General features: G+C 45.1%; 1 protein-coding gene across 1 annotated transcript in view; it reads right to left on the reverse strand.

Moving 5' to 3' along the window:
• Positions 1-9,800: 9,800 nt before the first annotated feature.
• Positions 9,801-17,706, reverse strand: part of LOC142297464 (T-cell differentiation antigen CD6-like) — a 65,561-nt gene continuing 57,655 nt past the window's right edge. Inside the window, exons 11-13 of the mRNA XM_075341689.1 lie at positions 17,360-17,428; positions 11,382-11,475; positions 9,801-9,894 (exon numbers count right to left, since the gene is read on the reverse strand). Coding sequence (XP_075197804.1) covers positions 11,393-11,475; positions 17,360-17,428 — 152 coding nt within the window. The 3' untranslated portion in view covers positions 9,801-9,894; positions 11,382-11,392. The remainder of the gene's footprint in view (positions 9,895-11,381; positions 11,476-17,359; positions 17,429-17,706) is intronic.

The raw sequence follows: 17,706 nt of genomic DNA on the forward strand, positions 1-17,706 counted from the left end.
TTCCACCATACTGTGCAGGGCGGATGGAGACTTCAGAGCTGGGAGAAAGCAAGTGTGATTGGGATGACAACTCAGAGGACTGGTGTTTTTTGGATGCGGTAGTTGAGGTGGCGGAGAGGGCACTTGTTGGACCACTTGAGATCCATTCAAGAATTTTCTTTTTTTGGCAATCATCTACCTTTGTTCCAGTTATTCGTGTCCGTAGAAAAGGGAGCACATCGGATTGTCCACAGTAAGTAGTAGACATCTTACTTTTGCTGGAAGATGGTCTATCTTCAGCAGATGTTAATGGAGCTTTGCCACCTTCCCCACGGGCAAACCCTTTTTTTCCTTTTCCAACACGCCTCTTCCCCTTTCCACCAGCATCTGTCATTTTGCCACTCATTTTGATTGCGACATGATTGTGCACTTAAAATGTGTTAGTAAAAATTGAGAGGTGGTGTAGATTGCAGCGGTGGTCTAGCTTTATTAACAGCAGAATAAACAACAATAACTATCCCTGACAATGCAACTACGGCCCTTAAACTGGCAACATAGTTTGCTATTAGAATGGCTTAGTAACAATGAGTTTGAGTGTGCAATGCAGAGGTGCCGCAAATATCTTTGCACCAGTGGGACAATAATGGAAGTCTAACAGCCACTTTTAGGATGCCACTAAGTTTCCTCAGTGTTTGCTAGTATAATAGCTTAGTAAAAATGAGTTTGAGTGTGCAATGCAGTGGTGCTGCAAATATCTTTGCACCAGTGGGACAATAATGAAGTCCAACAGCCACTTTTAGGATGCCACTAAGTATCCTCAGTGTTTGCTAGTATAATGGCTTAGTAAAAATGAGCTTGAGTGTGCAATGCAGAGGTGCTGCAAATAGATTTGCACTAGTGGGACACTAATGGAAGTCCAACAGCCACTTTAAGGATGCCACTAAGTTTACTCAGTGTATGCTAGTATAATGGCTTAGTAACAATGAGTTTGAGTGTGCAAAGGGCTGGAGGGTACAGTGGCAGGGTTGTGGGTCTGTGTAGAGGAAAGGAAGCCTCACTTTATATCCCTCCCAATGGGGAAATGCAGCGAGGAAGTCCCTGACCTTAGCTACACAGACTCTCTTATCTGTAGCTGTTAAAATCTGTTTCCACGGACCTGACTGTCACCTATGGCTCTGAGCCTGCTGTTATTAGCCCTTACAAGGGCTAAAAGAAACTTCTATCCCTATTCTGTACAGCGCTGTGTGTAGAGCGTAGACAGCAGTATCGGAGACAGGAGCTACGCCAGCGGTGACTGACACCCAGACGCAGAAGGCAGATAATGGCGTCCTGACGGGCAGATACTCGTTTTTATAATGCAGGGACATGTGACATGGACATCCTATCACACATGCCGTTGCTTCTCTGGCTAAAAGTCCACTGTGTGTGTGTCTGGGATTGGCTGACATGCTGGCCCGCCCCACTACACGCGCGCGCTTAGGGAAGGAAGACAAGGAAAAAAAAAATATCCCATTATCCCAGCAGCAGTGATCTGAATGCGCTATTCCCGCACACTATACGCTGAAATTTCATAATAGTGTGAGTCACAGAGTGACTTACACTATTACAGCGGAAAGCCAGCTAGTAATTAGCTTGGCTTTTTGCTGCTAGAACCGTTCTCGAACGTAACTAGAACTATAGAGCTTTAGCAAAAAGCTCGAGTTCTAGTTCAATCTAGAACAGCCCCCAAAATCACTCGAACCGCGAACTGGAGAACCACGAACCACGAACCGCGCTCAACTCTATTCTTAACTGTTCTCACCATTCTTCTTTTCTGCCTTTCTGATATTTTTCTTGGCCTGTCACTTCTGGGCTTAACAAAAACTGTACCTGTGTTCTTCTATTTCCTTACTATGTTCCTCACAGTGGAAACTGACAGTTTAAATCTCTGAGACAACTTTTTGTATCCTTCCCCTGAACAACTATGTTGAATAATCATTTGAGAGTTGTTTTGAGGAGCCCATGATGCCACTCTTCATAGGAGATTCAAATAGGAGAACAACTTGCAAGTGGCCACCTTAAATACCTTTTCTCATGATTGGATACACCTGCCTATGAAGTTCAAAGCTCAATGAGGTTACAAAACCAATTTAGTGCTTTAGTAAGTCAGAAAAAAGTAGTTAGGAGTGTTCAAATCAAGAAATTGATAAGGGTGCCCACACTTTTGCACCGGTCAAATTTTGTTTAAATGCGGATTGTACATTTTCTATTAGTACAATAAACCTCATTTCAATCCAGAAATATTACTCAGTCCATCAGTTATTAGATATATGAAACTAAAATAGCTGTTGCAAAAACCCAAAGAAAAAAGATTAACATTAATAGGGGTGCCCAAACTTTTTCATATGATTGTATGTCCAAGGTGTCCACACGTATAACAGAGCCATGGATTGAACAAGTCACGGGCCCTGTGTGATGACTCAGCATCTGGCCACTTGCGTAGGGGGTGAACCGTTTTAAATTAGGCCAGACGTATGGTTCCTTTGTTAAAGGGACTCTGTCACCACATGTGGCCTATCTAACCTATTAATATGAGCATGCAGGTTATAGATAGCTGAAAAAGTCATACCTGTATGCCTCATATTAGATGTCTTGTGGATAAATCATCTTTTATCACTTTATATAAATGAGTTGTTCCAGGCTATGGGGCGGATACTGCCTGAAAGATAACTCTTGGTCTGGCTGCCCACTGCTCTGCTGCCCTACGGGACATAATCATGCTCGAACAAATTATGGAGAAGATTCCCCCAGAAATACGAGAATGGGTAGCCAACCAGAAGCACAATTCCCAAAGAAAGCAGCCCGATTGCCTGATGAGTTTATAGAGAATCAGCTCCGCTGGGGACTGGATATGTGTAACAGAGTGTCCCTCCCCCGCCTAGTTTGTGACGGGGTATGCGGCAGAGCAGTAAGGGACGCCAGGCCAAGGAACAATCCAAAGGGCTTTATTGGAACCACAAAGATAAAGCACCAAACAAAAATAAATCCTTAAAGTCTGCAAGGAGTCCACAACAAAACAAAAGATCCAGGGGCACCTCCCGGTATTCCGATGCCAGGGAAAATATGGCAATGGTCCTTATGAGTTCCTTGAGTCCAACAGGGTGAACAACAAAACGCAATCCCACGTGGCTACTAATCTTCAGTCTGTAACAGTCCATACACAGGCTCTAGGATCCAGCCTCAGCTATAGATCCTAGTCCTTCTCCAGCCGAGATCCAACTAACTGACCTAACATGAGTCTCATTGTTCTTGTCTCCTGGGATCAGCCCCTTAGGTGGGCAGAAGAGTCCAACTCCGCCTGGACACTTGATACATGAATGGACTTTAGACTCCTGGCTCTGTCTTGTTTACCAAGTTGTAGATTGGAGAAGTCCCATGCTGAGAAGAACAAACAATCCCCCACCAGTAGTACATACAGGACAGTCAAGGAGAGACAGACTATTACAACATGAGCACAAGCGGGGGAGGGACACTCTGTTACAACCCCTTCCCCCCTCAATTTGTGTACGGACTAATGACCTCAACAAGTCACTTGTCAAGTACACGTAAACATGGTGGACCTGATTCAGGGCTCCTCCTGCCTGTTAATCAGTCTGCATTTTGGGTGTTGGCTCCAGGTTCTTTAGTGTATGATGAAGATGTAGGGTTGAATGTTCGGCTCCAGTTTGTTTCCTCCTTCACTTAAACTCTGCTTCCTGCACCCACAAATTGGCACTGTATATCTCCCACATCATTGCCTAGGAGAATGTCTGCAGGAAGGCCGCTCATCACACTGATTATGCATTGTTTTGCCCCAAAGCCATAATCCAGGGTTACACTTGCTCTTGGAATATATCTCTGATTACCTCCAGCCAATTCAATGGCAATTCCTGGCCCCTTTTGAATTGCTTCTGGTTGAATTACTCGGGGATCTGCGATGGTGAGAAAAGCCCCAGTGTCACGAAAGCCAACAACCTTTTGGCCATCCAGCATGACCTCCTGTAGATGTTTATGCTGAAGATCATAAGAACGGGTGGCTGTGGCTCACACTTCATAGACTCCTGGTAGGGAAGTCAACATATCAGAGTCACTTGGCAAATCATCAGGGCCTGAATCCAGCTCTTCTCCTACTGAGTGTGTCTGTAGATAATGGACAGGCAAAGGTGGTCTGCAGCTGTTCTGCCTCCGAACACCTGGACAGTGAGCTTGCAGATGACCAGGCTGCCCACATTGATAACATCTGCGCTGCGTCTCACTCTTTCCAGTTTGCCTTCTGGAGAAGTAGGTAGGAGATCATGGTGACTGATAGGGAGGTGCAGGTGCTGGAGGTGGTTGTCGATTTGGAGGATGACTCCACTGGATAGATGGGCATGTGGCCCGCAGATGCCCGGGATGCCCACAGCTATAACATCTTTGCTCTTCTACTTTCTCTCCTCGTCGCATTCCAGAAAATGTGGTAGAAACAACTGGAGGCACATACACACGAGTATCCACATGAGGTGGTGGTCTAGGAGGTCGAGGAACATTAGGCACTGAAGGACAAGGAACCTCTGGTGTTGGGGAGCTGGTCATTTTTGCTCCCTCTGCTAGCAGCTTCTTCCACTGAGGCTTGATAGTGAGCACCTCATCAGCTAGAGCAGCAGCTTGTTCCACTGTCTCTGGTCTCCTCTCGCGCACCCACTCCCGGATCTCAGTAGGGCAGTTGACATAAAACTGTTTTTTTAGGACGACCTGGACGAACGTCTCCCAAGTTAAGGCCCCCTCTCCCTCCAGCCAGCGATGGCATACTTGTTTCAGTCTGTGGGCATACATCTTGAAAGACACTTCCCCATCACAGGCTAACGTACGGAACTGAGTCCTATAAGTATCTGGGGTCACGGCATAATGTTCTAGAATGGTCTGTTTTATCTCCCCATACTCACAATTCCACTGAGGGTCCATAGCTCTATAGGTGTCAGCAGCCCCACCCTCCAAGAGGCCCACCAGGTGTCTGATGCGCTCTCTTTCTGGGACTTTCATTAATCGGCATTGTTGCTCAAAGTCCTGGAAGAAGCCCTCAATGTCGCCTGCAGCTTCATTAAATGGCTTAAAGTCCCTGCGGGACACTCTGGAGAATTCCCTTATAGTGGGTGCTGTGGTTACAGTTTGTCTGGAGCCTCTAGCTGCTTCCACAGCAAACCTCCTCTCCAGCAATGCCCTCTCCTTAGCTCCACGAATAGCCTCCCTGTTATCTTCTATGGTGGCCTCATCTCCCAGCAGTGCCATCTCCTCCTCATACCACACAACCCATTGACTTTTTCGGGTATTTACCTCCAGCTCCCGTCTTTCCTCCCCTTGCTGTGGAAATTGTTTTCCAATGCCTCAATTAGTTGCTCCTTAGAGAGTCCTTTGTAGCCGACTCCTAATTCACGGGCCTTTGTTTGTAGGCTCACCACAGTCCAGATCATGTATCCTGAGGTTCTGGTTTCAGACGTTGATGGGCAGTTGTCCTCCATTTCTTCTGCTCTGATCCCGCCGCTGCCACCAGTTTGTGACGGGGTATGCGGCAGAGCAGTAAGGGACGCCAGGCCAAGGAACAATCCAAAGGGCTTTATTGGAACCACAAAGATAAAGCACCAAACAAATATAAATCCTTAAAGTCTGCAAGGAGTCCATAACAAAACAAAAGATCCAGGGGGACCTTCCGGTATTCCGATGCCAGGGAAAATATGGCAATGGTCCTTATGAGTTTCTTGAGTCCAACAGGGTGAACAACAAAACACAATCCCACGTGGCCACAGATCTCCAGTCTGTAACAGTCCATACACAGGCTCTAGGATCCAGCCTCAGCTATAGATCCTAGTCCTTCTCCAGCCGAGATCCAACTAACTGACCTAACATGAGTCTCATTGTTCTTGTCTCCTGGGATCAGCCCCTTAGGTGGGCAGAAGAGTCCAACTCCACCTGGACACTTGATACATGAATGGACTTTAGACTCCTGGCTCTGTCTTGTTTAACAAGTTGTAGATTGGAGAAGTCCCATGCTGAGAAGAACAAACAATCCCCCACTAGTAGTACATACAGGACAGTCAAGGAGAGACAGACTATTACAACATGAGCACAGGCGGGGGAGGGACACTCTGTTACAATATGCCCACCAGTCCCAGGAGGCCCCTCAAGCAGGAACTCAAGTGGCCTCCAGCCACTAGAGCAGGACTATCCAACTACCCAGCAGAAGCAACGAGAAATAGATTCCAGGAATTCAGGTCTTTAATACAGTGATTGCATGACAACTGAACAGAGATAGAGAATGAACCCTGATAATTACAATGCAGAATAGGTTCCAATTCAGGATTATATCTAAATGTTTAGGGAAAAGGATGAGGTACCTCATAGCCTTAGGCCATGGGATTTTCGAAGTAGCTTAGGAAAGGCAACAATGATGGTGCTGACATGGCTGGTGGATTGTAACCAAACATAAACCTAATCCAGCGCTGTATTGTGAGCAATATGTGCTCAACATCATTGAGCCCTGACGTGGCCACCAGGGCATGACTAATGCAGCCCTGTGGAAAAAACATCAACAAAAGCCCTCTTAAAGGGGCCAAGTGTGAGGCTCACACAGGATCCCCCAGGGCACTATAAGCAGAAATATGTTAGTAATAAACTATATAATAGTATGTTGCTGAATAGTAACAAAACCTGCTTAGAAGTCTAAACAATACAATAAGAAGGATGATTATATGGTGAACTGAAAATTGTCCTACAGGAATATTCCGTAAAAGAAAGGACACGCTAATCGCATTTAGGCAGAAACTCACGACAAACAGGATTAAGAACACCAGGCATCACTAATAAAAACAACACAAAAAAGAAGAAATGGGCAATATGGACCAATAGAGTCCAAAAGTCCAAAAGAGGCTATATATGCCCTAGAGAGGTCAAAGGAATATATGGATGGATCCGGACATGGCGACGCACAAGGAATCAATTATGATTCTAACGGTATCCCTGTGATACTAGTATTAGTACCAGTACGCAAAAAGAAGTGGCAAGCCATGTGGTCCATTCACCATTACCAAGAAATGTGGAAATGCCGTCTACATAGTGGCCCTGGATCGAGCAGGTGTTTGTGAATGGATATATAATGTGAACAGGATAAAGGCTTATGATGAACAGGAGATCACCAACTTAGCACTTTATTGTCCCCCTTCAGATGACCCAGAGATTTACCAGATCCAGGACTTATTGGCGGAATCCAAAAGGGGAATAGGGTTAATGGATGTCCCGTTGAGGGAGCAGCTTGGTCCATCATAGAAGCATCAGTTATCAAACCTTCTCAGAACATATGGACAATGGTTCAACTCTATTCCTATTCTGCTCTACAGCGCTGTCTCATTCATCATTGGTGTGTGTGGGGGGGTAATAAAGAAAAAAAATATATAATTTCTCTCTCTATAATTTAGTCCTCCTCTCCACAACCCTAGGTCTTGGACCTCTAGTGCCTCATAGAAAATATGGCCCTGGTGACTAACTGAGAATAACAGTAATAGAAGGAGTCAAGTCTTCAAAAAAACCAGATTATATCACTACGGTAGCAAAATATTTTATTAAAAAACTTTGAAGCGTAAAATAATTTCCTATAATTTTATAGTAAACTTTTTGGAGAAAACAAAGGGGAAATAAATGTTATTCAGATGTATCCAGAAATAGATTTCAGTAATTTAGGTCTATAATACAATGATTGTATGACAACTGATAGAGAATGAACCCTGATGATTATATGGTCAGTCTGGAGAGAAGCCTTCAGAGAACAGCTGAGGATTACATGGTCAGTATGGAGAGGAGGCTTCAGAGAACAGCTGAGGATTACATGGTCAGTCTGGAGAGAAGCCTTCAGAGAACAGCTGAGGATTACATGGTCAGTCTGGAGAGGAGGCTTCAGAGAACAGCTGAGGATTACATGGTCAGTCTGGAGAGAAGGCTTCAGATAACAGCTGAGGATTACATGGTCAGTCTGGAGAGGAGGCTTCAGAGAACAGCTGAGGATTACATGGTCAGTCTGGAGAGGAGGCTTCAGATAACAGCTGAGGATTACATGGTCAGTCTGGAGAGAAGCCTTCAGAGAACAGCTGAGGATTACATGGTCAGTCTGGAGAGGAGGCTTCAGATAACAGCTGAGGATTACATGGTCAGTCTGGAGAGAAGCCTTCAGAGAACAGCTGAGGATTACATGGTCAGTATGGAGAGGAGGCTTCAGAGTACAGCTGAGGATTACATGGTCAGTCTGGAGAGAAGGCTTCAGAGAACAGCTGAGGATTATGAGGATTACATGGTCAGTCTGGAGAGAAGCCTTCAGAGAACAGCTGAGGATTACATGGTCAGTATGGAGAGGAGGCTTCAGAGTACAGCTGAGGATTACATGGTCAGTCTGGAGAGAAGCCTTCAGAGAACAGATGAGGATTACATGGTCAGTCTGGAGAGAAGGCTTCAGAGAACAGCTGAGGATTACATGGTCAGTCTGGAGAGAAGGCTTCAGAGAACAGCTGAGGATTACATGGTCAGTCTGGAGAGAAGGCTTCAGATAACAGCTGAGGATTACATGGTCAGTCTGGAGAGAAGCCTTCAGAGAACAGCTGAGGATTACATGGTCAGTCTGGAGAGGAGGCTTCAGAGAACAGCTGAGGATTACATGGTCAGTCTGGAGAGAAGTCTTCAGATAACAGCTGATGTTTACATGGTCAGTCTGGAGAGAATTCTTCAGAGTACAGCTGAGGATTACATGGTCAGTCTGGAGAGAAGTCTTCAGATAACAACTGATGATTACATGGTCAGTCTGGAGAGAAGGCTTTAGATAACAGCTGAGGATTACATGGTCAGTCTGGAGAGAAGGCTTCAGATAACAACTGATGATTACATGGTCAGTCTGGAGAGAAGGCTTCAGAGAACAGCTGATGATTACATGGTCAGTCTGGAGAGAAGGCTTCAGATAACAGCTGAGGATTACATGGTCAGTCTGGAGAGAAGGCTTCAGATAACAGCTGATGATTACATGGTCAGTCTGGAGAGAAGGCTTCAGAGAACAGCTGAGGATTACATGGTCAGTCTGGAGAGAATTCTTCAGAGTACAGCTGATGATTACATGGTCAGTCTGGAGAGGAGGCTTCAGATAACAGCTGAGGATTACATGGTCAGTCTGGAGAGGAGGCTTCAGATAACAGCTGATGATTACATGGTCAGTATGGAGAGAAGTCTTCAGATAACAGCTGATGATTACATGGTCAGTCTGGAGAGAAGGCTTTAGATAACAGATGATGATTACATGGTCAGTCTGGAGAGGAGGCTTCAGATAACAGCTGATGATTACATGGTCAGTCTGGAGAGAAGTCTTCAGATAATAGATGATGATTACATGGTCAGTCTGGAGAGAAGTCTTCAAAGAACAGCTGAGGATTACATGGTCAGTATGGAGAGAAGTCTTCAGATAACAGCTGAGGATTACATGGTCAGTCTGGAGAGAATTCTTCAGAGTACAGCTGAGGATTACATGGTCAGTCTGGAGAGGAGGCTTCAGATAACAGCTGATGATTACATGGTCAGTCTGGAGAGAAGTCTTCAGATAACAGCTGAGGATTACATGGTCAGTCTGGAGAGAAGGCTTCAGATAACAGCTGAGGATTACATGGTCAGTCTGGAGAGAAGGTTTCAGATAACAGCTGATGATTATATGGTCAGTCTGGAGAGAGGCTTCAGGTAACAGCTGATGATTACATGGTCAGTCTGGAGAGAGGCTTCAGATAACAGCTGATGATTACATGGTCAGTCTGGAGAGAAGGCTTCAGAGAACAGCTGAAGATAACATGGTCAGTCTGGAGTGAAGTCTTTAGATGACATTGAGACAAAGATTACAAGGTGTGTCTGCAAAGAAAAGAGGTATTTAAAGTCACCACACATTTCCCACATTTTCCTTTAAAATAGGTTTTCCAGCCACTTTACATTTTTTTTACAAACAGCTTACAATGTTATGAAATATGAAAGGGAGAAATACATTAACAATTCCCGGCCTCTTCAGGTCTAATGCATCCTTGCTTGGCTGCCTGACTCTGTTTAAGCATTCAGCAATGATGACTTCTGCCACCAATCATGTCAACACCACTATGATCATAGTCATTCATGTTCAACACTCACTAGTTCTCTACAGAGCCCTCAAGTCTACAGTTACCAGTTCTCTACAGAGCCCTCCAGTCTACAGTCATCAGTTCTCTGCAGATCCTCCAGTCTACAGTCACCAGTTCTCTACAGAGCCTCCAGTCTACAGTCACCAGTTCTCTACAGAGCCTCCAGTCTACAGTCACCAGTTCTCTACAGAGCCTCCAGTCTACAATCCAGTTCTCTACAGAGCCTCCAGTCTACAATCACCAGTTCTCTACAGAGCCTCCAGTCTACAGTCACCAGTTCTCTACAGGCCTCCAGTCTACAGTCACCAGTTCTCTACAGAGCCTCCAGTCTACAGTCACCAGTTCTCTACAGAGCCTCCAGTCTACAGTCACCAGTTCTCTACAGAGCCTCCAGTCTACAATCCAGTTCTCTACAGAGCCTCCAGTCTACAATCACCAGTTCTCTACAGAGCCTTCTAGTCTTCAGTCACCAGTTTTCTACAAATCCTCCAGTCTACAGTCACCAGTTCTCTATAGATCCTCTAGTCTACAGTCACCAGTTCTCTACAGATCCTCCAGTCTATAGTCACCAGTTCTCTACAGAGCCCTCCAGTCTACAGTCACCAGTCCTCTACAGAGCCTTCTAGTCTTCAGTCACCAGTTCTCTACAGAGCCTCCAGTTTATAGTCACCCGTTCTCTATATCCTCCAGTCTACAGTCACCAGTTCTCTACAAAACATCCAGTCTACATTCACCAGTTCTCTACAGATCCTCCAGTCTACAGTCACCAGTTCTCTACAGAGCCTCCAGTCACCAGTTCTCTACAGAACCTCCAGTCTACAGTCACCATTTTTCTATAGAGCCTCCAGTCTACAGTCACCAGTTCTCTACAGATCCTCCAGTCTACAGTCACCAGTTCTCTACAAAACCTCCAGTCTACATTCACCAGTTCTCTACAGATCCTACAGTCTACAGTCACCAATTCTCTACAGAGCCTCCAGTCTACAGTCACCAGTTTCCTACAAAGCCTCCAGTCTACATTCACCAGTTCTCTACAAAGCCTCCAGTCTAGAGTCACCAGTTCTCTACAGGCCTCCAGTCACCAGTTGTCTATAGAAACCCCCTATCTACAGTCATCCACTGATCTGTCCTTAGGATTCCATTGTGCTTAAAACCTAAGACCTGGAGACACTGAATAATAAATGATCCCCACTCCTGCAGTGTCCCAGCCGGATTATTGTTGCTTACCACTCGTCATATCAATCAGAAGGGAAAGAACTGACATCATCGTATTCAGAGGATCCTTCATATGGTTGTGGCGGAAACAGCAAATTCTGTGGACCTATAAAGGACAGGATTATTGCTTGTATAAAATAATGGAAGAAGTGAAAACACTACGATCAGCAGCAGAGCCAGTATAGTCTGAGCAGAGCATGGAAACGTGTCATTACAGATGTCTGCAGTGTGAGGACGATGTGATGGTATCATACTTTAAAGGAGTTTATAACGGATTCACATCGTAAAAGAAATTGTCATGGCCTCCTTAGCCGTATTATGTCGTCACCCACATAGTAAGAACAGATAGGGGCTATAAACCCACATAGTAAATATGCATAGGGGATTTAAAGGAAAGGTGTCGCTTTTTTTTATTTTTGTATTAAAAATAGTGATTATGAAATCAAGTATTTTTAATACAAAATTAAAATCACTGCATATTTAGTTTTTATGTAATTCTAATTTTACTGAAGGCACTGGGGGCTATGCTGGATTTGCTGTGTGTGTAACGACAGTTACTCCTTTAAGGCAGCCCCTGTGTATAGAGAACAGTGGTCGGGATCTGACCCCATTTAGTAACGTTAGAGAAGCCGTCTGCTGTGACCTGGACGCACCCCCTGGGATGTCCAGATCACAGCAGAGGGAGGAGATCGGCGCCATCATTGTGGAGCTCACAGCGTATGCTGTTTGCTCCATTTTACCCCTGTCAACTGCCGGGATGTGTGAGTACGGGCCGCCTACCTTCCCCTCCCCCCGCCGTTACTGTCTCCAATGACACCCCCTCCCTCCGCTCTAACCAGCCCCTGCTCTGCCCCCCCTACTGCCGCCGCCCCTCCCCCCGCCGTTACCGTCTCCAATAACAGCTCCTCCCTCCGCTCTACCCAGCCCCTGCTCTGCCCCCCAGTCGCCGCTGCTGTGTGTGTGTTTGTGTGCCTCTGCATGGGAGTACCGCCACTGCTACCGTCTTCAAAAACAACCCCTGCTCAACCCCCCCTTCCGCCTGCCACCTGTTGGTCTGTGTGTGTATCGGTGATACTGTCTGCAGGGCTGTGTATCTAATCCTATCCTGTGTGATACTGTCTGCAGGGCTGTGTATCTAATCCTATCCTGTGTGATACTGTCTGCTGAGCTGTGTATCTAATTCTATCCTGTGTGATACCGTCTGTTGAGCCGTGTATCTAATCCTCTCCTGTGTGATACTGTCTGCTGAGCCGTGTATCTAATCCTCTCCTGTGTGATACTGTCTGCTGAGCCGTGTATCTAATCCTCTCCTGTGTGATACTGTCTGCTGAGCCGTGTATCTAATCCTCTCCTGTGTGATACTGTCTGCTGAGCCTTGTATCTAATCCTATTCTGTGTGATACTGTATGCAGGGCTGTGTATCTAATCCTCTCCTATGTGATACTGTCTTCTGAGCCGTGTATCTAATCCTGTGTGATACTGTCTTCTGAGCCGTGTATCTAATCCTAGTCTGTGTGATACTGTCTGCTGAGCTGTGTATCTAATCCTATCCTGTGTGATACTGTCTGCTGAGCCGTGTATCTAATCCTATCCTGTTTGATACTGTCTTTTGAGCCATGTATCTAATCCTATCCTGTGTGATACTGTCTGCTGAGCCGTGTATCTAATTCTATCCTGTGTGATACTGTCTGCTGAGCCATGTATCTAATCCTATCCTGTGTGATACTATCTTCTGAGCCGTGTATCTAATCCTGTCCTGTGTGATACTCCTGCTGTCCTTGGTGACACTTTAGACATTTCTGGTCACCACTATAATGGCTCTGCATTGTGTCCTTACATTTCATTCTCTCTTATCTGTTGTAAACACTCAGATTAGGAGGGAGAGGTGACATCACACACAGGAGAGCAGACTCTGCCCACTTTACTGCAGCTGTAAGCCAGGCTATTTCTACAGTGGGATTTCTGTAGGATTTCGGCAGCTGCTTCCCCTAGTGTTTAACAGTGGAAAATATCAAACTTTTTATTTTTTTTTATATTTTGCTCAATTAAAAACAAATACTAATATTTAAACAAAACATTAAAACATTAATACTTTACATTTTTTCAGTTATTGAAATTTTTTTTTTCACGACACCTTCCCTTTAAAATCCACATAGTAAGAACGGATAGGGGCTATAAACGTATACAGTAAAGAGAACACCAGAGCAAACTAAGGTCTCTGTAAGCATGGGTCAGACACATGTAATAATAATCACAGGTCTGCAAAAAAAATTTTTTCGAGAGCTGTTTTGGTTATTCCACATAATCTTTGTTTTTGAGGCAGGGATGTTTTGGGGTTTAATAAAGTGGTGAAAGAGGGTGTTTTTTAAAAAAAATTAAAATAAAAGGATTTTTGTGTTTTTGCGTTTCTTTTTACTGACAGGGTTAGCAATGGGGGCTCTCATAGACCCCTCCTTATTACTAATGCAGGGTTTTATGACAACTGTGATTTTTTGACAAACCACAGCTGTGATCAACCCCTTATATTACCCTGATTGCCACCGCACCGCAATCGGAATGAGCCAAGTAATGTGCCACAATTTCAGGGTGGTTGCAGGCTGCTATTTTTAGGCAGAGGAGGACCAGGCTGTCCGCTTTATTTTGGCTGGGTATCAGAATTGGGGGGAACCGCATGCCAAGTTTTTAAATTATTTAAATAATTTTTAAAAAAGCCGCCCTGGGGTGCCTCATATTTTGTTTCACAGCCAAGATAATGCACACAGCTGGGGGCTGCAGCCTGTAGCCATCTGCTTTATCTTCACTTGTTATCAATATACGAGGGACGCTGCGTCATTTTTTCCAATTATTTTTGTTTTGGTTTTTTTACACTGCACCAATCACAGACCCCGGCAGAGAGTGTGGGGGAAGAAAGCAGGACTGCAACCAATCACAGACGTTGACACAGAGGCTGGGTGGGGGAAGCAGTGCATATTCATAAGGGTTAATGAGTGGACCAGGAAGTAGTGTGACAGGGATACTCGGTAAGTAAATTCTCCGGCTTTAATGATCGCAAGTTTTTTGTTTTTTTTCACTGCGTCTCCCAAACATAGTTATGCCAGAAGCAAAGATGGCTACAGCAAGTACTGTGATTGGCAAGCTTCCCGCATGTTTAGTGGCTAAAAATCAGGAGCCAGACATGCGGCGAGGGAGGAGACTTGAAACTCAGGATGTGAATGCCAAAATACTCGACGAGTAACAGATGTCGCGAATACTTTAATATTTGTGAAAGTAATTAATAGTGCCGAGTATATTCTCTCATCATTACACAGCACACAGCCATTAATGTCTAAAATGCTGGCAACAAAAGTGAGTACACCCCTTAAATGTGAGGGGTGCACTCACTTTTGTGATATACTGTGTATAATGAATTATTTTCTTGCTGTGACACAACTTGAGGACACAAGACAATTTCACTTGACTACATTCAGATCCATGTCCTGGAGGAATGCTGAGGATGGACCTGTCCTACTTTTTCACCTTTTGGAGTAGAATAGTCCTGAGAGAGCGGAGGAGATGAACGCCAGTAATCCTCTTGTATCTAAAGTACTACAAAGTCTGACTGCTCAGAAATTTCATGCTAATGCCCTGTACTCATCTAGGACCCAAATAGAGCTCCAGCTGACCTGGAACTAGAGCTGAAGTCTCCATCCCTACCTACGGCCTCAGTTGGGACAACCAGTGAGGACATTAAAGGGGCACTACAATCTGGAGCCAACTTAGAAATACTGGAGAGTGTTATTGAGTCTAATGAGAAGTGAACTTCAGAGGACAATATCATACTACGTAATATATCAGGGCTTCCCCTACTGACTGCCCACAGCCTCTATTGAAGGAAAGCCACTAAGGCTAGTCAATCGGAGGAAGATGAAGAGACGATGTTTTTTGGCACCAACATGAATGAATATCGGGAAAAAACTAAAAAAGTTGTGCCAGGTTACGGTTCACTTGCCGAGGTAGGGGCCCCCAGATGATTGCATAAGCCATGAAGGGTAGTGAACAGCAGTTATCAATGGAGCTGAAGTCCTACCAGCATACTGTATTTAATCCTGGCCTAAATGTCTTTTCTGTTTTTATTCAACCTGGCTTGGTACACAGAGGTAAAGGGCCAGTGAAAATTGCTCCAGTGGAGTCACAGGAGACCTATTGATCAAGGCATGGGAAAGTGGGAACACATTACGAGGATGTGTTGGAAAATAACCTCTAGGTAAATTTCCCATGGCACAATAAAAAGGGGGGAGGTGTACTGAAGATAAGCCCTTGTAATATATGTAGTGTATAAAATATGTTATCTCGCAGTCCCCATATCTTTCACTGGCTCCCGAATGTAAATGATCCCTGTAAAATGTAAATCTCTTCCTCTTCCTTCTTGTGGCAACACAATTAGCCCATGACTTCCACCTGTGACACTGCACAGACACCTTTAGGGTATGTGCGCACGTTGCTTTTTACCTGCTTTTTTGCTGCTTTTTCTTCTGCGCTGTTTAATGCCAAAATGGATGTGTTCTTCTATTCAAGCAAAGTCTATGGGAATTTGGGTTTCTTGTTCACACTATGTTGTTCAAAATGCTGCCTTTTTGTGGCAGAACTTTGGTCAAAAACTCAGCTTTTCAAAGAAGCAACATGTCAATTGTTTTTGCCATTTGGGTTTTGCACTGCAAAGCTGAGTTTTTGACCAAAGTTCTGCCACAAAAAGGCAGCATTTTGAACAACATAGTGTGAACAAGAAACCCAAATTCCCATAGACTTTGCTTGAATAGAAGAACACATCCATTTTGGCATTAAACAGCGCAGAAGAAAAAGCAGCAAAAAAGCAGGTAAAAAGCAACGTGCGCACATACCCTAACTATGTAATTCAGAGGGTAATCTAGTGCAAGCAGTTTTTTAATGTTGCATCATTAAGGTAATTTTAAGGGTTTTTTTTTTAATTAATTAATCTTTGTGGCCAAAATCCAAACCTTCTACATGGAAATATTCCAAGTGCCTCAACTATGCAAAAAAACATAGGACCTGGGGACAGAGAAATGTCAGCAGGTCTCTGGATGGAAAAGTAAGATCTGAAATATTTGGATGGAACAGAAGCAAATTGTTCCCAAAGGCTGGAGAGTGGTACAATAATGAAAATCTGCCGGAGCATAGGGGGCACAGTGGTATGGTGGAGGATCCGGTAAGTCTGTCGTATTCAGCAAATAGATGGTATCTTCAATGCTGAGCAATACAAGCAGGTAGTAAGCCATCATGTGATATTATCGGGAGGCATCTGATCGGCACAAAATGCATTCTGCAGCCGGGCAACGACCCTCAACATCCAGACAAATGTAAATAAGAAGGAGGAGTCCTGGGGGTGATGATCCGGCCCTACCGAGTCCTGATCCCACATCATTCCCACTTTCTGGGATCATATGAAGAGACAGAAGGATCTGCACAAGCCTCATACACAGAAGATCTGGGGTCAGATCTCCAAGACGTTTGGAACAACCTCCTGCTGAGCTCCTCCATAACCAGTGAACAAATGACGAGAAGAAGTGATGGAAAATACTGAGGACAGAGGAGACAGGCAGTCAAGGACGCAACAAGCGGTCACCGAATACTGAGGACAAAGGCGACGGGCGGTCACCGAATACTAAGGACGAAGGCGATGGGCGGTCGCCGAATACTAAGGACGAAGGCGGCAGGCGGTCACCGAATACTAAGGACGGAGGAGACAGGCAGTCACCGAATACTAAGGACGGAGGAGAGGGGCGGTCACCGAATACTAAGGATGGAGGAGACGGGCGGCCACCGAATATTAGGGACGGAGGAGACGGGCGGTCACTGAATACTGAGGACGGAGGTGACGGGCGGTCACTGAATACTGAGGACGGAGGTGACGGGCGGTCACTGAATACTGAGGATGGAGGTGACGGGCGGTCACCGAATACTGAGGACCCAGATCACCACCATTGTATACTCACCGACTTGTTGTCTGTAATTTTCATACCAGTTCTGCTCCTCTGAAGATGTGCTGGATGATGCTGCTGACCCTATAAATGAACACACGGGACACTGGTGAGGGGCAAGTGAACATGGCGTCGAGTGGTGGAGAACAAATGAACATGACACTGATAGGGGAGGAGCAAGTTAACCTGGTGTCTATTGGTGAGGAGCAAGTGAACATGGTGCCGAGTGGTGGAAAACAAGTGAACATGGTGCCGAATGGTGAGGAACAAGTGAACAAGGTGCTGAGTGGTGAGGAACAAGTGAACAAGGTGCTGAGTGGTGAGGAACAAATGAACATGGTGCTGAGTGGTGAGGAACAAGT

This window comes from Anomaloglossus baeobatrachus, chromosome 3, assembly GCF_048569485.1.
Source record: "Anomaloglossus baeobatrachus isolate aAnoBae1 chromosome 3, aAnoBae1.hap1, whole genome shotgun sequence".
NCBI lineage: Eukaryota > Metazoa > Chordata > Amphibia > Anura > Aromobatidae > Anomaloglossus > Anomaloglossus baeobatrachus.